This window comes from Numenius arquata, chromosome 1 (assembly GCF_964106895.1).
Source record: "Numenius arquata chromosome 1, bNumArq3.hap1.1, whole genome shotgun sequence".
In the NCBI taxonomy this organism is placed as follows: domain Eukaryota; kingdom Metazoa; phylum Chordata; class Aves; order Charadriiformes; family Scolopacidae; genus Numenius; species Numenius arquata.
Window position 1 is genome coordinate 12,865,303 of NC_133576.1, and position 23,586 is coordinate 12,888,888.

The 23,586-nt window shown below is 49.0% G+C and overlaps 1 protein-coding gene across 1 annotated transcript in view; it reads left to right on the forward strand.

The window, feature by feature from the left end:
• Positions 1–10,098, forward strand: part of CD58 (CD58 molecule) — a 70,400-nt gene extending 60,302 nt beyond the window's left edge. Inside the window, exons 11-12 of the mRNA XM_074161998.1 lie at positions 9,505–9,557; positions 10,063–10,098. Of these exons, the coding sequence (XP_074018099.1) occupies positions 9,505–9,557; positions 10,063–10,098 (89 nt within the window). The remainder of the gene's footprint in view (positions 1–9,504; positions 9,558–10,062) is intronic.
• Positions 10,099–23,586: the final 13,488 nt, after the last annotated feature.

Here is a 23,586-nt window from a genome sequence, read left to right on the forward strand (position 1 = left end):
GTACCTGGGTCTCGTGGGAGGTGTCCCTGCCCATGGCAGGGGATTTGGAACTAGATGATCTTCAAGGTCCCTCCAACTCAAACCATTCTATGATTCTATCCCCTGTGTGGTGTTGGGCATTGCTCTATGCCCAGTTCAGGCCCTTTGATGAGGCACTTGCTTCACTGACTGCTCACACTGCCAGAGCCACCCGGCCATACACCACCTCTGTTTCAGGGACATAGATGCTGCGTGAGAGATCTGTAGTAACCTGCAAAGGATGTCCAGCAGGCTGCTAAAGGAAAGGAAAGCTGGTGAGAAAAGGGGTTGACACCTGGCACTCCAGGGCTGTGTTGTCCATTTTATCACTGACTTCCTTCACTCTGCTTCCCCATCCTCCAGAGAGCATCACGGGGTCATGGTGTGAAGGGGCCCAAGACTAGGGAAATCCTGGACCTGGATAAAACTGAAAAGCTGACCAGCTTCAGAGGCACTGCACTGTTTCATTCCTCACTGAAGCAAACGAGGGCACACATCCATGGGGACAGGGGGACAAAGCCTATCTCCTTGCCTGTGCTCTGCACTGGCTGGATGCAAAATAGCTCCAGTTCAGGGGAGACATAGGTGCATGAGACCTGTGGCTGAGTTGTTGTACCCTGCCTCTTGGTGTCTGTATTCTGCATGCTTTCCACTTCTGTATGTTTACTGCTGGCATAAACCATAAGGGTGCTTCCCTCTCCCTCTTTTTATTCCTCTATGTTTGAAATCAGCTGACCCAGGAAGCTGCAAGTACACATGGCAAAGTCCCCCCTGGTGCCTTCCCCACCAGGATTTCTTGAGAGTTCAGCTGACTGAGGATACAGCAGCAGGCTGATCACTCTCAGGTCATTCTGGACTGGTTCACAGTGACCCCCTGAGATACTCCTCTCTTCTCCTGCCTCCTGCCTAACCCTTGCAGAGGAACAGACACCCCTCTGTAACCACACAGCCTGTCTTGCCTGCCTAGGACCAGGACCTTGCAACTCAGTGCTTTGTGGGCTCTGAGCACCTCCACCTCTTCACGGGCAGCAGACATGCAGGCAGTTTCCCAGGACAGCTCTGCATAAAATATTCAGTGTCCCAGCAGGAGCAGGATGTCTGCAGTACGTGTCATATCACTTAGGCTCAGCTTAGCCATAAGTCACTGCTTAGAGATGGATTTTATTTACTTACAAATGCAAGTGAATCTGGTTCATGGACAGAGCCAAGTTACAAAGTAAATACACAAATGTTGCGCAGAATTTGATTGCTCAGGATCTTGGCTAACTTGTGAGGGTGACTGGTCTGTGCCCTAAACCTGAGAGAGGTCCTAGATCTTGATCTTTCCTGACTTTGGAATTAAAGGTGACTGAGGAGATACGAGGGCTCTGGATACTGGGTCTGGGCAGCCAGTTCCTTCTTTATCCTAAAGGGGAATGGACAGGCCTTCTTCACTTGTCCCTTGCAAACCATAGCTTCCTGAGCCATTATGATGGGAAAACACATGGAATTAAGTAATTTTGTCCTCCCTCCTTCCCAAAAAGCCTTTATTTATTGTTTCTACTTTACACCTTGACTGGATGTTATTCCAGAATTCGGATGTTAAAGCATTTTCTCATTTTATGCCTGCAGCCTCCCTGTAACCGTACAAGCTAGAGATTAGGAGGTACGTATCACAGCAGGGGATCTGGCACAGTGTGTGTGTGTCTTCCTCTGCTTGGAAAGAGCAGGGACAAATATTAGTCTGAGATGAAAGTGAATGTCTTCACTTCGTTAGGAACAGGGCACTGATAATGACTCTGCCTCACATGCTTGGCTAGCCTTGTGCCATGTCCTGGGAGGCTGCCAAACTTGTGTTCAGCTGATCCCTCGCTATCTGCGAGGGAAGGCAGAGCCAATGCCCACTCAACGGGACTTTGTCCTCCTGATGGCAGGCAGCTTATGAAACGTCAGCCTTTGCGTGTGCTGGCATGGCAGAAAGGCTCTGGCCCTCACAATAATGGCGTTCTCTGTGGACTCAGCTGGGAAAGGCTAGCACAAAGTTAAACCTGAGCACAGGCAGGCTTAGAGCACTTTTCAGCAAGTTCTTATCAGTTATTGACAGTGCCCAAGGCAATGACTGCAGGTTGGATGGGCTTTCCACACCATGAGCAGATGAATGATGGTGTGTGCATGCTCATATATGTGTCCACAATTGCATGCATTTTCTGTACACGTAGACTAAAAGCCACAGAACTGTTAATATTCACCCACCACTTTTCATATATTCTGTGTATGGCAGAGAGGGCAGTGGGGGAGGCCCAGTCCTGTCTTGCAGAGGACGGTGCTATCTTGACACCGTGCCTCAGGCTGTTGTTATCACAGCGCTCTGTGTATTGCTGCCACAGACCCTGTTTACATGGAGCACATCTTTGGCAATACACCTAAGTCTTTCCTGTCCAGAGATGCTTTCAAACTGTGAGAAAATCCTGTTCTGGCTTCTGTAGTCCTTTCAAAGGGTGGGCTTAGCTGTTGCGTTGATGCTTTTGTGTTCGGATCTGCTGCTGGCAGGATCAGGTGGACCTTCTGAGCACGCGTTGGCCCTGTGGCTGTTTTTAAGTAAGGGTTAATGAGGAGGTGGGGCTCTAAAGAGCGTAGCCTTGTTCCTGCCAAGGTTTGAGCTGGGAGACTTACCTCTGAGCATACTTTGCTCTGCCTGGGACCTGACTGAGAAAGCAGGACAAGGTGCTTGAGGCAGCTCTCTCTGGCTAGTAGGAAGGTAATTCACCGGCATGGCTGTGGTTTCCAAAGCAATCTGCTCTCTTATTGGAAATCAGACTAGCTGACATAGGCAAGGGCAAATGTTTGTTCAGTTTGAGATCAGAGGCCCTTGTTTTGAAAGCTCGGTTTTATCCTCAGTCCTAACTTCTCTCCATACAGCGTTAATCACTGGTCTGGGAACAGAGGATTTGAACTGTCTCCAGAGCTATACAAGCAGATTTTGGTGGCTCTCAGTAGGGCTCTGTAAATAAGTCCCAGCAGGCAACTGTGTAAGTAAACAGCTTCTTTGCGAGCACCAGTCCCTTTCTCCGCTGGTTACTTGGTCTGGCGGAGGGTGCCACAGAAGGGCTGTGCTAGCTTTTGCAGGGACAGCCTAAGCACCACGCACACCAGGCAGGGACAATCCGCAGCCACCAACTGACAGTTTTACCACCCTCTTCACTGCAGCTCAGCAAGAGCAGGATTTGTGTCAGGGAGCCAGGAAACCAGCTTGTTGCAGAAACAGCTGTGCCGTGACATCATCTTTGTCCCTTGGTGCGTTATGTGTTTCAACACAGGCTCTAATTACACAAGCATGAACTCACCTTACCTACAGGGCCAGGTTTCTCACAAAGCAGTTTGTGCCTGCTGGAGGAAAGGCATGGTTTTACAACAGATGAATGAGGGACAAATTCTTTTAATGCTTCATGGTAGACTTCTACAACAGGGCGTTCTGGTGCAACTGAGAGTAATGTATGCCCTGAGACCTTGTCAATATTTTCTTGAATATTCCCCGTAGAAAAATTACCTTTTTTGGACTATTTGCATAGAACATTTCAGAAATTCTTTGTGCTCACATGCATGTGGTTGAAAAATTAGAGAAAATGAATGCATTTGCCTTTTGAAGTGTTCATTTCCATTAAAAGGCTACTTTTCTGTTAAGTAGTACCTGTAGTGGGTTTTTTTCCAGCTGGACAATATTGCCTAGGCCTTGAGGTCCTGATGCTATCAACTCAAATTGCTGAACCACCGAGGATATAAATAAATGTCGCTAAATGGTTTAGCTCAATGGCCTTTGCCCTTCTTGTGGGATGGAGCTCATCTTCCATCAATATGATAGTGGAGGAGATTGTGTATTGATTAATTGTCCAGACTAATTTCTCATTAGCTGGCAGTAGCCTGTGCTCCCTGACCTTTTTCCACTGAAGCCAAAGAAGCACATTTTACTTCCTAGTGGTTGGGTGCCCAGACCCCTCAAGCTCTCGAAGGCCGTGCTACCGGAGTTGATAGCTGTCTCAGTGAGGGTAAATGACCCCCAAAGTCTCCTCCAGGAGGCCTCTGGGGCAGAGCTGAAGCTGCCTGGCAGGTGTGGGGAGAAAAACCGTACTACTCCCTTGTCTCTCCGGGGGAAAGCATCCCTAACACACAGACCTTTACATATAAGCACAAAATACAGCTGGGAGTGCAGGTGTGCAGTGCGGCGCACACACGGCTCACGCGTCGGCCGGTGCGTTTCTGAAGGGGCTGATTAATCACCCTGCCTGGGCATTGTCCGTAAATCAGTGTTTTCCTGCCGGGGCTGGAGCACAGTCAGCTGGGCGTTGCTGCTTTCCCGGGGAGGAACTCGAAGTCCCACGGGCGAAGGAGTGCTGGCGCAGCTGGATGGGGCCCCAGCGTTTCCAGCACAACGTGTCCCCAAGGCCTCCAGCCTCCAGAGCTGGCACCTCGCGCTGCCTATTGTGTGCGTGGCTGGGGTTTCAGCACAAATGTTAACCTGTTCTTGAGCTTCACAACAACACGCCGCCATTGCTGCCGCACTTGGATGGATATTGCTTTTTCCCAACAGGGCCTGGCCCTGGGACAAGAGGGATAAGGAGGTGGCATTCGTGAGGTCTATTCCTGTTGCTGCCACGCGGCGTGACCTTGAGCAAGGCTGATGGGAGGTGAGGGGAGACGGTCCCGTGACGCTGCCACCGTTCTTTGCTGTGCTGTGGCAGTTTGCTTCTCAGCCCAGCAAGTGGGAGCATCATGTCACTCGCCCTGGACAATGCAGCCCTGTCTGGGGTGGAAATTTAAGAGAGGAAACACATGTGCTCCACCTGAGAGATGCTACCCAGCGGTGCTGTGCTGAACAGTGCGGTACCCAGGCCAAAGAGGCAGGGGAGCTGTGGGAAGAACTGCGGTTCAGGTGTTAGCAGAGGGGAGCAGGAGGTATGGCACTTGGATTTAGGTGCTGAAGATGTGTCCATCGTTTCTGCCTCCACCTGAGTTAGTTGTCTAGGACCAGGGAGTCTAGGCAACATGGCCAGGTGGAGATACCTACAACAGAGACATATAATCTAAGTCCCCCACCCCTCTGGCAGCTCATGATGTACCATGCATGTAGTAGTAGCTGCTTACCTTCTGGGGCCTGAGATTCCTTGAGATTCCCAACTCAGACTTGTAACGGGAATTGCTCTCTCGAGGTAAAGGCAGTTGCGTATTCTGGCCTTGTACTGCTGCAGCCCGCCCTTGCTGCTTTAAGACAGCATGCCACCTCAGAACTGGTATGTGGGTAAGGCTAAACTAGGATTACAGCTTCCATGCAGAAGAAATCTCCGAGCCCTTTTTCGGGAGTTCAGGTTTTCTGTATAGAGACGGGTGCACTCAGGTCATCCCTACCGTACCTTCTGAGCAAACATCAGAGCAGAGCTTATCAGGCACATTAGCAAGTTCTTCCTTGCTACTGCATCGTTTGAAGTTCAAGAAAAAGCTTGCGGACTGGGAATGGGGAGGAAAAGCAACAAGGAGAAAGTTAAAACTAAACCCATCAGAGAATGAAAAGAGGAGATGGGGATGGCATGAGGGATGGCCAGGGAAGCATGAGTCCTGGAACCTGCAAAGGAGGAGAGGCTGCAGGAGTAGCTGCAAATGGCAAGGAAAAGGGACAAAATGGAGCCGGAGACCCCCCAAGAGCATCATGAAAGAGAGGCCTGTATGAGGGGGGATGGGATGCTTTAAGACAAAGCATCACCCTGTTACAAAGGGGATCTGGAAATGAAAAGGATCCTGATGGGAAGCGAGAATAATCTACTGATTCCCTTCATGTTGAGACAAATAAGGGAGCCAGATACCCACTGAAATGGAAGGATGACTGCAGATACTGCTCAAGGCGCTTTACATACCTCAGTGAAACATGTCCTAAGAGAAAAAGTACAAATCCATGGCACAAACATTACAGGTACTTTGGGAACTGCTGCCAGCAATGCGCTGCCTCTTTGAAGACATCTAGAGAAAGAGGGGTCTCCTTGTCAGCTTGAGTGTGCATGTGGAGGAACACAGTCTGCTAGGAGCGAGACGGCCAAGACAGGATTTAGACTAAGAACTAGGGTACGAAACTGTATTCCAGGGCTTTTGGAGGCAGGATGGGCAGCTGGCATGGCTGGGCCACAGACACTGAAGGATTTGTGCTTCTCAGAAGAACAAAGAAAAGTGGGGTATGTGGTAGTATTGTCTGTTCATGGTATTGTTGAGTGTGAAGAAACAAGAAGCAGCAGAGGTGATAAAACAGAATCAGTTTGGGTTTAAATCACCTTGAAGAAAACCAACTGTAGTTCTGCTGCAGTTATCCAAGGTTGCATCAGGATATTGATGAAGGTCTCTAATATTTTTAGAAAGATATCCAGTACCAGGGATTGTCATTACTACAGATTTTACCTTCTTAAGTGGAGACTAATTGTAACTAGCATAGGCTGGCCCAGGTATTCCTGGATGCACTGTCTGACATTTCTTCACTAAAGAAGCAGCAAACTAATCAGAGCTGCTGTTGTGTTTGACCTGGTCTTGGTAACCAGTGAGACATTACAGAACAATGTGGCAGAAGATAACTTTTAACCTTGACTGGGCACAGACTGATTCTGTTTAAATTAAATGGAAGAGTAAATATCACGGGGCCACAGCTAAGATTTTTTCAGCCTCAAAACTGAATGATCAGAGAAGTTAATGGGACTGAAGTGGTGAAGGAATTTGAGCTAAAAGCCACAAGTACTTGTATGTGCAAGACACTCAGGCTCAGCACTGCAAAAGCTAACTTGCTTTTCTGAGCAAGAGTGGAGGGAGAACATGCAGAAAAGGTGTCTGTCTCTGGAGAAAAAATTTCCTCAGTGGAATATGGGAGTGGTCAGCAACGAAATCTACACTGCAGAGGTCACAAAGTTTAGGGAAAAAGACACGTCAGTTGGCAGAAATCAAGGTGAGATAGGCCTGGCAGAGGAAGTTATGAGTTGCTGAAAGTTCTTTGTAAAGGCAAAAAGAACAAGGCAAGAGATCAGACCTCTGTGCAGTGTGGCTAAGATCAAGGTACGCCTCAGAAACCAAAAATTTTGCCTCACTTTGCAGAAAAGACAGTGTAGAAGAAGGCCATTACAAGTTGATGGCTAAAAGTGTCTCGAAATAGAAACAATCCCATCAGAGGTCAAGGCAAAACTCATAAGGATTATTAAGATCAGAAGGTTCCCAGAGACACATCAAATAGTAAATCCCATAGCATTGATGTTCAGTCAGCCTGTTTGACTGAAGGTTGAATGGTTGCATAGTATCAACAATTTTAAGTAAACTTAATTAAGGAAGAAAAAAGGGCTGTGGCTACTTACAGACCCAATGGCTTAGAACAACTTTTCTTTTTATCCAATTCAGCATTATTCCAGCAATTCAGCATGGCTGTTTGAAAGGTAAAGGTTTTCAATCATTTTTATGCTTAGGGGGAGAGAATAGATAATTTTTAAAAGATTGGTTATGTGGTATGTGAAATGTACCTAGGTTTCACAGAGGGTGGTTGGAAAGTTGTGAAAACAGGGGAGTACAGGGATTCACACTTGAACTGAAAAGTAGGTAACGAATTGCTTAATGAAGAGACCCTGAAACACGAAGTAGTAGGCAATTGCTAATGAAATTCCTAAGGGACTGGTTTTGGCACCAGTTAATTTCATATCTTCACTGATGACCTTGGAGAAGAAAAGTAGATGTTTGCTGAAGAGACAAAACAAGGAGACATTGCCAGTACTGAGGAGGAGAGAAGTACTTTCCAGATAAGCTGGAAAAGGAGAGAGGAAAAACTTAACAAGTGCAAAGAATGGCACTAGAGTGATCTGGGGGAAAAGAGAGAGGTGATGGTAGGAGTCTAGACAGTCTTTGCTTTTTTTAGCCTAGCAAAAGGAATGTTAAGAGGGCATATGATTGCTGTCTATTAATACATCAGATGGGTAAATCCCAGTGAAAGAGAACTGCTATTTCAGCTAAAAGACTGAAGAGTACTGGCATGAGAACATATATGCATCACCTACTTAAAATAGAAGCTAGATACTAAGCGGTCATTTTAACCACAATAACATAGAGGCTTCCTTCTAGCCACATGTAAACTGTTTTCAGATGTGTACCGTAAAAAACAGCTCTGGAGACAAACTATCTCTCCTTTGACTAATCTCAAATAAGCTTAAGCCCTTCTCCCTGCTCTATTGTGGGAAATCTTAGCTGAGCCATGCTGTAGGTAACTCGTAATTCCTGCTGCAGAAGGTCAATCCTCCCCAGATGTCATAGATTCAAGGTCATGTGCTTTTGCCCAGCTTCACATGAGCTATGAAGTACAGTCCCTGGCCTCATTGCTCCTGTGATCTGGATGCATGGGTGGCTGCTACTAGCATAAAGAGGAGACTTTTTGCTGACCTCCCTAAAATGCACACATTTGGCACCACCTTTACTGTTGCACACTCTCTGATACAAGTCAACATATTACCATGGCTCCTCATGGGGCTCTGGACAGTAGCCCACAAGGTAAGGGAAATCAAGACATATGGATTAAGCCAGATGTCTTGCACTACAAAGCATCTTTCATCTTCCCTTTTCATTTTTCTCCTGAACTTACTCTACATTTATGAGGCCTGGTCATCTGGCCCGTTCCTACTCTAAAAAATAACAATCTAGGACCCAAACACCAGAGGAGAGTCTGAGCTGTGTTCCTGGGCTGCCTGTGGAGGCCTCAGGACACAGGCAGGTCTGTTCTCATATGCGTGCACCAGTGCCTACTAGGCTTCATGTGAATTGTGTTGCCTGGCATCAGACACAGCTCAGAGGGGAAAAATCAGCTCCCAAGAAGGCGTAAGGAGAGAGGAGGAGAGCATTAGTCATGAGCTCCTTGTTTTGACTGATGTGGTCAGCTCCACATGTTTAACTTCCATTCAGAAATGTTCATCTTTCATTCAAGGAAGGTAACTCCTTGTAGTGGCGCTACCCTGTACAAATGTGACCTGGAGACACAACTTCCAAAGACAGATTTGGAAGTCCCTGAGAGCAGGCATCGCCCAGTGGTGTGGCTTGTGTGCAGACACAGTGACCAGCATGTGATGTTCCTGCTGAGGTCAAAACTGTAGCGGAGGTTGTGGTACCTATGTTGGCTCCTCCATACACTTCTGTTTGCTGCTCTCAGAGGTTAAAAAAATATTTCCCTGTTTTCTGAAAGGGAAACACTGAAACATAAACTTCAGATCTAGTGTACTATGCTGCTTTTGTCAGATTCCCTTGGGGGGCAATTACGCTTAGGATTTCTTGTAGAGCAGTAGAAGATAGCTGTGTCTCTGTCATTACCTCCGTGTACTGGTCTGCTTGTCCATGCAAGATTGGTATTTTGCAAGTGGTTCTCTGTGTATACACCTCCAAATATGTCTTCTTGTATGTCAGGACCTGTGTGCATCAGGGCATGGGCCCTATTTTGTGTCTCCGTATGTCTCTGTGCAGGTTCATTCCTCTGTACCAACAACATGAGAAATGTATTGAAGGTACATGAGAATGTAACGAAATCCTTATGCTGCTAAATTAAAGAGCACTAGAAATGTGGCTGGAATAATCCTGTCACTCTGATAGCTTAGACTAGAGCTGTGCAGAGTGCACAGACTGGGAATACTGGTATCACATCAAACGGCCTTGCGGGTGCACCACTCTCAGGTCTTCAGATACTGCCCCTGTGTGTGCTCTCCATTTACAACATGCAAATTCTGGGAGGGAAGACCTTCACTGCCTGGCAGTAGCAGAGGGGCTACCAGAGGACAGATGAACATGGAAAGCATGTCCTCTAGCTGAGTCCCCTGTCTGGAAGAGCTCTGCCACCCACCACAATGTCCTGCAGACTCTCTCCCTCTGCCAGATGCTGGGCACAGTTGCTTGCCAAAGATCACTGGCTGAGAAGCTACATCATCTTGGAAAAGCATGCACCACAGGCTGGGATTACACCAGCAGTGGTAACTTGCCTCTTCTTGGGCACTGTCAAAAGCTTCTGAAGTCTTTTCTTCCATGCAGAGGGAGAAAGAGGTCACCCTGATGAACGCCAGCTAAGACTCACTAACACCCTTTCCTCTGCACTCATCTGCCAGGAGAGGCGCAAGAGCAGGGTGCCCAAGTTACAAGTTTAGGAGGTGCTGAGGGTAACTGGAGAGATGAACCAGAAGGCAATAGGAGCACCAGGCACGCTGCTGGCATCCTGCGGACCTGTTGGCTCAGGGCTTGTGATCTGCCTGTGCTTGTGCTTAGTACCAACAGGCTCCTGGGGACATGCAGCTCTGCCAAGCGATAAGGAGATGAGCCTTTGCCTATGCCCTCCGTGGAGGGCACTGGTGCACGAGTGGAGCACCTCCCAAGGGGTAGGGGTGGCAGAGGTCCTGATGGGAGCTGGCCAAGGCATGTCACCCATAGCTGATACAGTCTAAAACATGCACTGTTCCAATATGCCTATGAACAACTCAAGGGAGGTAAAAGAAAGAAGGGAGCCCTTTGTCACCGCTCTGGAACAAAGGCCGGTCTGTGAGACTGAGAGTAATACTGACCCAACCAGCATCAGCTGCCGTTGTTTCTTCCGTCACGCTGACAATGCACAGTTGCAGGGTTTCTTTCCCGGCAAGGAGAATGGGATTTAGTGATAGCAGAAGTTAGTCAAACAGCGGCCAAGTTACCAATTCAAGTCCCGTTCAATGGATGCAGCATTTGCTTTGTGTTGTTTTTCTCCCACTTCCTCTATTTTGCACCAAGACTCATTTCCTCTCTCTCCTTCTCTGCAGCACAAGCGCCACAAACATGCACACACTTTCACTCCTCTCCCTTCCATTTCCCTCCTATTTTGGAGGAAGCAGCTGTGCATTTATATTGCTAGGGAGATCAAATGTTTTTGCCAACACAGCCCTCAGAGAAGCAAACAATGTTAACCACTGAAATCAGCATTGGTATGTACCGGTGGCATCATGTCCGCCTGAATGACTGAGACACTGCACCTTGCTCTTTCAGGCTGCCTTTGCTGGGGTCTTGAGTAGACACTGGACCAGGGTCTTCCAGCAAGTTTCCTCTGGGCTTTGGAGAGAGGCCACAGCCAGTTCCTGCTAGGGGCTGGTCTCTGGGTGGGGAAAACAGGCAAGGAAGCAAGGCTGTGACGTTGGATGCTGGATGTATGAACATTGAATGGATCTTGAGTGACATAGCTTGGCTACTGGCTGACGACCTTGTGTGGTCGTTAGCTAACCCCTGGAACAAGAGCCAGCCAGGAGCTCCACGTGCAGCAGCTAGCCCAGGTGAGCTGTCCCTGCCCTCACCACCCATCTGCCCTTGGCAAAAGCGTGCCTTCCCCTGTTTGCTGAAAAAGACAGTTCTGACCATGTGGCTCTCACTAGGCGCTTGCAGGGCCCCAACACAGATGATGGGGTGAAGGAGAGAGGAAATGGGTTGCAGAGTCATCTGACTGCCGGTGTCCTTGCACCTTGTGGCACCTGTAGCAGTGTATACCTGGTGTCCAGGAGCAACTACTGAGCTACATCTTCCCTTTTCTCTTGAGCTGTGATCCAGGTGCAAAGAGCACTCTTTACGTTTCCTTCTCCATCACAGATGTGCTTACCATCCCCATGGTCAAGAGGAAGGCATGCAGTCTGGCTAGATTTTGTCTCTGTCTGCAAGCCACTTGCTCAACTGCTCCCTGTTGCTACACTTTCCTGTAAAATCAGGACAATTCTGGCTGACTATCTGAAGTGCTAGAGATTAGCCACAGATAGAGAGACCAGCTGGTATGTGTGGAGGCTGAGCTGGGAAACCTCTCAAGGACCTCCCTGGTCCATCTTGTTCATATACTCAAGGGTAAACCAGCATCCAGATGTGAGCCAGGAAAAAAAACTTTGTCCTGGTCAGATAGGGAAGAATCGTGGGGATATGATTTCATCCCCTGGAATTTCACCTGGCAGATCTAGTCCTGCTATTGCAAGTAGTTGGAACTGGCAGTCCTGTGGCTTCCAGGCTTTTGTATTGAAGGGCGCTGGGAAGCATTTCTTGGGACAAAGAAGGGGCAGAATTTGCGTGCAATAAACAGAAAGGCACCCCCTTGTTGACCACATGTCCCTGTCCTGCAAATTAAAACCTGAATTATTGAGTAATCTCTGATGATCACATAGCGCCAAATATCCAGAGAAAACATCAGTGCATAGGGATGGGGCATTTAAAGCTGCACTGGAGTCCTGGGGCTGCAGGAAGCAGTAGAGCAAGGTCAAAGACTATTTCACTCTGTGTCTGTACAAGGTGCGAGGAAATAAATATGCCTTGAGAAATAGCCCTAGTTCTTAAACTGGCTGGCTCTGATGTGCTTGATAGGTTTGGTACTTTTAGGGGAGGAGAAAGGAAAAGAGGAGCATAGCCAACTCCCTTAGAGGAGACCAGCCCATGGCGGGAAATGAAAACAAGAAGGACTGCTGGAGAGCCAGAGCTAACCCCGGCTATGCCAAGCAACACAGCGCATCCCCTCCACAAGCCTGGCTACGGCTGGGTGAATAGGGTCCTGAAACTGTAGAGCTAGGAATTTACAGCACTGCAAGAAAGGGAGTTAGGACCTGCAGAGTGACACGTGTGGGCCAAGGATGACTGCACGCAGACCTGTGGGCCCTAGGCAAGCCATGAAAGCCACAAAAACATCAACATGGCTGGATGTAGCCTGATATCTGATGGTGTAATATGATAATGCTTGAAACTGGCTGTAGTTCAGTGAGTCTGTGGTAGAGCAGCGGCACAGAAGAGATTCAGACTGGTGGCTGCTGATACTTATCATCACCAATATAATCAAGGAATGGACAAAATGGAAAATAATCATGCTTGTTTTGAAAGAAACTCAAAGAAGGGCCTAAACTGGCTCAGAAAGCTTCCATGGAGCTCATCTGCCAGATATGCTGCTATCACAGTTTCAAGAACACTTCTACTGGAAAGCACTGCAGAGCAACTAGTGATGTGTGAGTACAGTGTCACGTGTATAAATATAGACAGAGATGACAGAGATATATGTATGTGCATACACGTGTGTGTTTGTATATGTATGGATATATACACACACTCACAGACAATGTACATATAGTATACTTATTATATACGTTATATAATAATTATATATGTTACAACAGAGCACATAATGAAGAGTGAGTTTCTGCCTGATGACATCATCACCTTTGACAGAAACCTGAAGAGAAAGACCTTCAAATCCCCTGAGACATGGGGGATTTGAAGCAGTACAAAGAAACAAGGAAGATGAAACAACAAATGCCCCCCCAGAATCTGCGGTTAGGGAGCAGGGAAGTGCTACAGCAGAAAGAGATCCCTGAGCCCCACAGGGTCTGTGAAATACCCATCAGAGGAAAATATCTGCTCCTGGTGGCAATTGCTTATGTCCTGGAGGAGCCCTATAAGTTTGAACAATGGCAGTGGGTGCTACAGTAGCTCTCAGACACTGCTCTCCAGGCGGGTTGTTCTGGTTGTTTATAGTGGTGCCCTGCACTAACAAACTCTGCTGTTGTTCTCCCACTTTGATCTGAAAGGAAGATATGGGACTGGGCTTGGTACCTGCCAGATATAGCCCTGATGGTCCGGGCAGGCTGCAGTGAGAGCTGTGCTGAGCAGAAAAAAGGCAGATCTGCAGATTTCTTGCAAAGAGCCTGAGACCACAAGCAATCCCAGGCTCAGCACCCTGGGATGGGTAGCCCACTGCCCTCCTCTGCCCAGCTCCTCCAGACTCCTTCCTCCCCCAAGGGCAGAGCAGCCCAGGGTAGGTTGAAGGTGCCACTGCCTGGCCAAAATTAACATGCTCCTTGTTGCCTAACCTGTGAGGACCCATTCCAGGGAGTCCTGAGAAAGCCTCAACCTGTCATACGCGAGGGTGGAGGGCAGAGCAGCACCTTGCTTGCATTAACAGTGCCATCACATTTTACCCTAGGCAAGGTGGGGTATGATCGCTTACTGGAAAGCTTCCTTATCCCAGAGAACAGAATCTAAAGGGAAAACAATTGGATTGAATCCCTGGCTTCCCTGGCTTCAGCACACATAACTGAGCTCCCCAAATATTGCTTTAACAGGGTTGGATACAGAGCAGAACAAGGAGGGTGTCTCTTGCACGGCATGGTGACACCAAGCCCAATTTCAAGTAGTTCAGCGTAAAGGAAGAACAGCACCAAAAGCATCCTTGAGATTCAGCCAAAATCCGCTCAGGAGGGAGCTTCAGGTGCCACTTCTGCTGGGAGATCAGGCCAGTGTGTGCAAGGTCAGATTCCTGTCAGAGGTGGCTCTGTTGGCTGCAAGGTGATCCCTACATTAAATCTGAAATGGTGAGGGGCACCTGGGGCACCTCCACCTTGGCCAGCACCACCAAGACTGCAGACACAGAATCCTCATGGAAACTATAGAGCTAGGAGCATCCTCAGGCATGGGGATGGCTCTCCTCAGTGGGAAGGGTGGACAGGGGCCTTCTCCTGCCATGGAGAGTTGGGGGTTCTGGACCGAGGCACAACCTCTCCCCACTGCCACACCGATGACTGATAGCAGTCCCCCACTCTGGCTGTGCCCTCCTGCCCCAGCTGCAAGCCTGCCTGCTGGATGCGCTGGGCCTGCAATTTAAAGTTGGCTTGACCAGCAAAGAACAAAGAGTGTGTCCAGTCTTAAAGAAAAAGGGGAGTGAGTCTGGGTTGTTTGTGGAAGAGGAGGCCAGACTGGACCAAGAGGGTGGAGGAAGGATCTGGTCTGAGGTTCCTCATCTTCATGCAACTCATGCTGGGTCAGAGCCATAAATGTCCAGGGCAGGAAAGAGGTTAAGGGAAGAAGAGTGGAAAAGGTAAAGCCAAAAACACCCCCATATGAAGGCCAGGAAGGGAACATTCTGCTTAGCTGCTTAGGACAGAGGTTTATGATTTTTTTCCTGTGCAGTTCAGCAGTGTTATCCACTGTAAAAAAATCATTGGCCGTGAAGATATCTGATAAGAACTGAGCTGGCATCAGTTGGGAGAACAAAATGTCAAGAATGCATCAGGCTGCACCCCCACTTTTACCAGCAGGCAGGACACTGGGCTGGGAACAGCGTGTTGCTAGCCCTTATCTCTAATTGTCCTGCCTGCCTAGCTTCTTTACTGCCTCCTAATGAATGCAAATGTGATGTTTTGAGATTTGGTCTTCTCCTAAGAACCCCTTCTCCTCCTACATCTCACCCCGTGTCCTGCGTTCCCCAATGCATAGCCTTGAATGGTGATGGGAAGTTTAAGGAGCTGGGAATGATGTGAGTACAGAGTACCTCTAATTTGGCTAGCTCTGCACTCCTAGGCCAAGGGTGACATAATTTTCCCCATAGCACAGCAAAAAGTTGCCATTTATAGAAAAATCTGTCCGCTCCCAAGTGCTTTACAATGAAGGAAAGCAAAAATCCCCTTGCTCACTTTTTTGGCAGGAAAGGGGATAGAAGCAGTGGTGTGCTGAACAGTCTCAACCTATATCACAGCTGTCCAGGGTGCACGGGAGATGTCCCACCAAACATCAGGAACAGCTTCAAGGGGAACCAGAGGGCTGAGGTAGAATACGCCATGCACTCGCTTATGAGGTTGCTGAGGCACTCAAGGGCTTTTCTTCTCCTGCCTGCGCCACATCCTGTTCCATGAAATGTCCCCCTCTGACTGTGCCCTCCCGTGAACATGAGACTCCTGCCTCACCTCTGAGGGACTGGAATGTTGTGTCCTCACCATACTTGGTGAGTGTGGAAACTCATCCCACTGACCTGTGAAGAGCTGCTTGTCTAACAACAACACAACACAAGGCATCTGAGGACACTTGTCCCTCAGCATGATGGATCAAGCTTTGTTAGGGTCAAATCACAGATGTTACCCAGAAATTCAGAGAGGGACTGGCCTCCCTTTTCCTGCTTGAGGTGTGGTATGAGTGAAGCTGTGAAAGAAAAGGCTTTTCTGTACCCCTTCCTTCCACTAGCTTGCCTCTAGCAAGGTGCCTTTCTCAAACATGTCTTAGGAGGCTTTGCTCCCCCATCCCTTGTGAGAACATCATATGGCCCCACAAGGCACATCCTAAGCTGCTTCCCTGGGATGCTGGCAGTTCAGTTAATTTCCATGAACCCTTGGGCAAAATACCTGCCCTTCCCAGTGTTTCTGAGCAGAAGGTGCAAGCCCTGTCCCTGGGGGCTGCTGCACCCTTCCCAGGCTGCTGCTGGAGGGTATCCAGAGCCAGCTGTCTGCTCTCCTTTAGGGCATGGCCAGGATGTTGAGCTGCTGGCAGCAGGGGGTGAGGTTCCACTGATACCCTGAGATCAATAGCATTGCTGTGCTCTCCCTAGATACCAGGACAAGCCTATTCAAGCCTGAAAGGTGGTCGGGCAAAATAGTATTTATGTAGCTGTATTTATACAGCTGTAGCTGTAAGACATCTGTGGTCAGGTGTTTAAGCAACTGGATCTTGCCTGAGTGTTCAGGTGTTAATATTCCACTGATACTGTGTGAAGACAGGGCTATCCTTAAGGATAATACAAACAGAAAAGTCCTCTTATAGCACGATTGCTTTTGGGAGGTGGATGTTTTGGGGAGGTGGGTTCATATGGTTGCTGAGGATCCAGCAATCCTGCACATGCAGCAGTGTGAGTGGTGAGCTTCATGCGAGGGGCTAACCCAAGGATGAGGCACAGAGAGGAGGAAGAGATGCTTAGCACTTCTTCCAAATTTGGTAGCATTTTGGGGATTTCACACAACCTCATTGATAAAATGAAACCAGCTACCTCATAAGGGCATGAAAAGGGACCCTGCTGACACCGGTGCAAGTTCCTTAATGCCAGTAATGACACATGGGGGTTTCAAGATGTTGATGACTTCGGAGAGCTGATTAAAAAACCAAACTGAAATCCAGAATGCAAAAGAGGAAGGCTCAGACAAACTGTAGCTATCTGACTGCTTCCAGAGGAGGTGGTGAGGATCCTGCCTTGACTGCTCTGTCTGTGACCAAAATAGATCTTCCCCAGCAGATCCTGAGGGTGCTCATGCCAGTATTAAGTTTTCTTTCCTATCATACCTTCATATTTTCAGGCAATCACACTATTTCCACCAGCTTGCGCTGGATGCCAGCAGTGTGGCTGAGCCATTCCTGACCCCCTGGTCTACAGTAATGAGAAAACTTTCCTCAAAGTCTGCAAGTGGTATCTGTTGCTTTGGGAGCAATTCATCCAAGATCATCATTTTTCACCAAGGAGGAGAAAGGTCACTCAAAAATATTCTTCTCTCCAAGGAAAATCTCTCTTCATTCCTATTTTAATCTCTCAGGGGATCAATCGCCTCCCCAAAAAAATGGGAGAGCAGACAAGTAAGAGCATGTGGGGAAGCACGTGTGAGAAAGAGGAGGCTGGGGACAATCACGTTTCAGACTGGCTGTCGCACTGATTTGCTTTTGGAAAGTATTTTTAAAGGAAAAAAAAAATAAAAGAAACAGGAAAAAAGCGCCTGGAGGATTAGCTGTAGTTACAACTGAAAACAACAGGGGAAAGTAGCCTAGCCAGGGAGATGAAAATCCAATGGCCTGCTAAGACTCTTCCCCCTCTCCTCTGTCTGTGCACCCAGTTTAGGACACTGGAACAGCACCGAGCTGCGTGGAGACTCTTCCCAGCCATTTCAGGTTGTAGCTTGACAATGTGGTAAACCTGACTGTAGGGCTCCTGACATCAGATCAAACACACCCCAGCCATGCCATGCACAGGTCAGATGAGTATAAACTTGTTGGTTCATAACATTTTGTGAATTTTTGAGACAATAATTCTTGTACAGCCAGCCGTCTTGCCTGTGCTGCTCTGTTTTGGTTTTTTTTTCTGGATCAGGTGCTGCCCATCTTCCTGTACATGGAAGGAAGCCATCATGAGCACCATAGGGTGCCCTGGCTCTTTCAACAGAAACGCTGCCCTGTTACACTGCCTTGGCCAGATCAGATTTATAGGGATGGGTAATGCAGGTGGGCATCAGTTGGATGTAGACAATCAAAGCCAGCTAATACATATCACCAAATATATGCATGGATAGCCAGGTAGGTGTTGTACAAATGAAGGTTTTCAGGAGGTTATTTGAAAGCCAGCTTCACCAAGTGGCATCACAGCTTAGCTGGGTCCATATGTCTGGGCAAAGGCCCACAACCAGAAGCTCCTTTGGCCAGTGCTGTTGCTGAGAAGTTGTGTGGAGCTGCAGCCTCCATAATGGTGCTTCTGTTGGCTTCTTGGCTGTCTCCCCATCAGGCCCAGATCTGATTAGCTGTGAAACCTGAGAGTAGTATCCTATGTCCGGCAGGTATGGAGACCAAGGTAAACAACCCTCAATAGAAACCACATTTGTTAGGGAGAGAATGCGTATTAGATTTCATAATTCACCTTGGGATTCATTCACCAAAGGCTGCTGAGCCCATTAGTGCCGATGTTTATTTTTAACCCTGATTCCAGTCAGCTGTGGCTTCCAGTCCATGTACGTGACACGTTGTCAAGAATCCTTTCTTTTTTTTTTTTCTTTAACATTTAAAAAACTACTGTGTTTTTGTTTTGTTTTTTTTTCTGCTAGCTGTTCAACCTCCTCTTTCCAACAGTACTGGGAGGAGCTGCCTATGGAGAGGTTTCCCATTCCTCACGGCTGACGGTTTTCAAACCAGCCCTCGCTTTCTGGCTTGTTTCTGCACATCGGGGATCCAGTTTGGCAAGCGCACTGGGCATGGGGATGCTGGCTGGGCAAGCCTCTGGGGGGTGACACTAACTTTCCCAGGCACGGGGACTGGAGTCTTGTGGTCCTTAGGAAGCACAGGTTTTTTTCCAGCTATAGTAGGAAAGTTCCGGTGGCATTTCACTGGAGCGGTTTTTCGGTATCTCCTTCCCGATCAGATCTCCCCTCTGGGCTGTTTGAACTGGCTGTTTGCCTGACAGCAGCACAAGCCTCCTGGAGGCAGAGGGAACTTTTTTGTGTACCATGCAGGAAATTTGGGGCCTTTTAAAGTGAAAGGAAGCATAGAAATGCAAGATCCCATTGCTGCTGTTACCAGAGCTGGGAAAACTGGCTGTATTTGCTTTCCAGCCTTCTGAAAAGTCAGAGAGCTCAAAAGTTCACACAAGTGAAGGTGTTCCCATGTTTAGGAAGCCAGGTGAAAGAAGGAGGGAGACAGATGATCTTATGGGAGGAAAGACGGGTGTGATGAGAGGGATCTCTATTATTCCCTATGGGAAGTAAAACTTTCCTAGATACAGAACATTTACCACACTCTTCATCAGCAAAGCCCAGGGGTCCAGAGGGTCTTGGGGTGGCACATGGAGTAAGGAGGAGAGCTGCAGGGAGAGGGAGAGAAGGGGAGAGGGAGAGGGAGAGGGAGAGGGAGAGGGAGAGGGAGAGGAGAGGAGAGGAGAGGAGAGGAGAGGAGAGGAGAGGAGAGGAGAGGAGAGGAGAGGAGAGGAGAGGAGAGGAGAGGAGAGGAGAGGAGAGGAGAGGAGAGGGACAGCAATATCTGAAGCAAGAGCAGGCAGGGTCTGGGCAGGCTTGCAGCAGGGCACTGTAGGAAAGTTCAGAAGGGGCCCCAAGTATCAGTACTGTTTGGGATCTGATGGAAGGAGCATGAAGCTGTGAGCAGGAGCTATGGGAGGTCCCTGGGAGGTGTGTTCAAAGCTGGGCTCCTGGGGAGCCTAACCAAAATGCTTTGCTGAGTATGTTTGTTTATACATTTCCCCCTAATTGGGGTTAATCTCCTCCGTGTTTTGGCTAATCGGCTTGTTCAGAGGTCTAATAGGTTGGAGGGGGGGTATTTTGCCCTCCTCCTGTTTTCAGGCCATGGCGTCGGGGGAGAGCAACTGCTGTGGAGGGGCTCAGAGCTGCCTGCTGTCAGGTCTGGCAGAAAAGTGCTTTATCCCTTGAGGAACAGTGCTGGGGAGCAGGTCCCTGGGAGGGACTAGTGCCTTTCTTCTCCTTAATTAGCGGGTCTCATGAAAATGAAGGATTACTGAGGAAAAAAATCCACTTCGGTCAGAGCCTGGCACTAAGCGAGGTAACTGCTCTGTAGGGGTCTATGGAGGCTCCCAAATTCTGGTAGGCACCATCCCCAGCTGGTCCCATGCCCTGCCCTCAGCATTCCGCCTTGGGGTCCCACCTCCAGCAAAGGAGATGTGTGGGTTGGCCCATGCCTCTGCCGTCCCTCTGTCCCCTGTGACCTTTGTCTTCTGGGAGCCCTTCTGTGCCTGTCTGCTCGGGGATTGTTGCTATTTCAGGTCCCTTTGCTGGCTGGGAGGGAGTGAGTCACGAGCATCTCATGCAAAGTCTTCCTTGTCGCTTTAGGTTAAAGGAGATGCTGTTGCCACCAGAAGCACATCTCATCCTCTGAGAGTGGAAAAAGAGTCAGGAGGATGAGCTCAGCTGTGTGGCAAGAGCCCATTGCGCCAAGGGGAAGCTGCTGTAAGTGCTGGCCTTCCTGCCAGACCCGCCACGAAAGTGCTTTTATGTATGACGTAGCCACGAGACTGCCAGTGGTGGCTGTTCCACCACTTTGGACCTCCTGAGCACAAGGCTTGTCGAACAGATATTTGCTCTAATGCCTTTGTGCTTGCAAGGTTGAGGACGGGTCTGACCCCTCCAGCATGCCACACGAGGTGGTTTCCAAACTGGTTCCTAAAAAAATCCTTTGTTCCTCTAGAAAACCACTGGAACACTCAGCCTGCAAGTCTCTCAGAGGAGACAACATGTAGAGAGTCCCAGAAAGCCCTCAGGTTCTGGGTGGGAAAGAAAAGGGAGCCCACAGCCTTATTCGGAGCCCATAAGTCACATAAAAAGGGGCAGAACAAAACGCAGGCTGCCTTCGGGGCCGCTTGCACATACTCTCCCCGGCATGGTGACAAAACCACAGGCAAAACAACACCCGCCAGTGGTGCGATGACACCCGGCCGACTGGTGACAGACACTCAAGGTCCGGTGCTGTTTAATCACTGCAGACGTGACCTTCTTGTTATTCAAAACCATCCTTGCACCAGCTTGCCCCTGGCCACCCCGGCGCCCCACGGCTCAGCCCTGCCTCCCCTCCCTGCCGGGGGCTGGGCAGGAGCCATCAGGGACTCTCTATGGGTTTTCCAATCTGCTCGTGTGTCAGGCGGGGAGGGTGAGAGGTCTGCAAGGTCTTGCAAACTGGTCTGCCCTTGAAGCCTAACTCATCCAGGCTGGGGAAGGAGCCTCTTGCCAAAGCCAAGGTCAGGGAAGTGAAGCTGCTCCAGCTTTTCCCCCCGTTCTCTTTGTGCAAGGCGCCTGCTGCTCGTGCTCGGCCCAGCTGCCAAGCCCCCCCAGGGCAGCGATTAAACCTCCACCTCTGGCACCAGTGTAGCAAATTCAGGTGTTTTCCAGTTGGGCTTTTTCACCTCCCTTCTGCCAGCGAAGGTGGAGCATGCCACTGCCACAGATATGGCTGGCCCTGTGCCCTGGGGCAGCCAAGCTGGCTTCCCAAAAAAAGCAGGAGGGCTGCGAGGCTTGGGCCAGGCACAGAGCTGGGGGACACGCAGCCGATTTGTCAGGGGCACATGGGAGGCTGGTGACCAGGCACTGCCATCAACCTCTGAAGACACCCAGAGGTGGGCGCTGAGCTCCTCCATCATGGGCCACTGAGTCAAAGCCGCGTCTGGCCACCCGCCCACCTCTGCGTGGGGTGACCGAGCACACTGGAAATACCCTCCAGTGGGCAGGCCGTGCGGCGTTGCGTCTTCTGGTGCTCTGAGTCCAGCAGCAGGGGTGGTGGTGGTGGGGCGGCTTAGTTCAGCCGTGACCATCAGCCAAATTGTGGGGACAGCGCAGCCACAGCACCGTGTTCCCACCCCTGCAAGTCTGAAAGGCCAAAGGGCCCTGGACATCTTTGCCGACTGGCTGCTCTTGTTCTCTGCATCTGGATTTCAAGGCAAGAGCAAGCACGATGCCCAGGTGTTCTCCAAGCTGTGCCCAGGTCTCTGTGGTGCAGCCCAGGCTCATCACCTTCGTGATCTTAAGTCTCTCTGATGGTCTATGCCTGCTGCTCTAGCTGGGACCAGGCTCTGGTCAGACTTACTGCTCTTCACAACTACCTGAAAGGAAGTCCCAGCGAGGTAGGGGTTGGTCTCTTTTCCCAAGCACCAGGCAACAGGACAAGAGGAAATGGCCTCAAGCTGCACCAGCGGAGGTTTAGATTGGACATTAGCAAAGATTTCTTCACAAGAAAGGTTTGTCAAGCATTGGAGCAGGCTGCCCAGGGAATCGGTTGAGTTGCCATCCCTGGATGTATTTAAAAGATGCATAGATGTGGTGGTGAGTGACATGGTTTAGTGGTGGACTTGGTAATGCTAGGCTAACAGTTGAACTTGATGATTTTAAGGTCTTTTCCAACCACAACAATTCTATGACCCATTCCATCCACAGTAGCTTCAACATCAGTTGAGCTATGCAGCTCATCTGTTGAGCTACACAAAACCCATGCAGTTGATACCGACTCTATAAACATGAGCAGAACAGAGCAAATAGTTACCACAGCAGCCTCAGCCCCGGGAAAACCACTGAAATGAACATGCATTGAAATAGTCACTCCACTTCTGCACCATGACAGGAAGGAAGGGATTTGCCTGGCCTTGTTCAGTTTCGTGACCTCCCAGGACCAGCCCTACAGAGTGGTATGAGGGTCACTCATTATAAAATCCTGTAACTGTTTTAGGCCAAACCTTACATTCTGCATTCCATGACATTTAATAATTTTAGTTTCTAATTACTATATATGGCTTAGCTTGTAAATACTGACAAACATCTAGGGCCAACATAAAATATCTTGTGTTGCCTTTACCACCACCCCAGCCCTGGTTACCTACTCCCTTCCCCAAGCATCAGAGCCCCATTTGCCCCAGTCACAGCTCCCTCAGTGCCTCCCTTATCCAGGCAAGGATGTTAAAGAGTCACAGCAAAGTGAAGCATTCCTTTAACATTAGCAATCTCACAGGGTACAGGTTCAGCTCTGGCACAGGTACTCAGAGGTGTGGGATGCCCATCCTCCCTGCAAATATTCAGATCTCAGCTGAACAAGGCCATCAGCAACTTGATCATGCTTTAAAAAATGGCTGCACTTTGAGCAGGCAGCTGGACCTTCAGGGGTCTCTCCTCACCTATATCTTTTATTCTAGCAAGAAGCTAAGGCTGTTTAAAGCTGAAATGCCAGGGGGAAGAACAGGTCCCAGGCACTAATCAAAAAGTTCAAACAAGTGTCATTTCTGCATCACCGCTTCATCATCATCATATCCAGTAAAATCCATCCCACCTTCTTCCTTCCTCTCTTTGTGTAACTCCTCATCTCCCCTTCCCAGCTAGGCTCATCTCAAGTCCACTTGCATCAACTCAGGTGTTCGCATGGGCAGACTCCAATAATTGGAAGACTTAATTATAATTTTTTTAATGATCTCCAACTGCGCATTCCACATGAGTGTCCAAAACATGTTAAAACAGTTGCCACCCTCAGTCTCCCCTTTTTCACCCCCACAGCACTCTCGTTGCTGTTTGA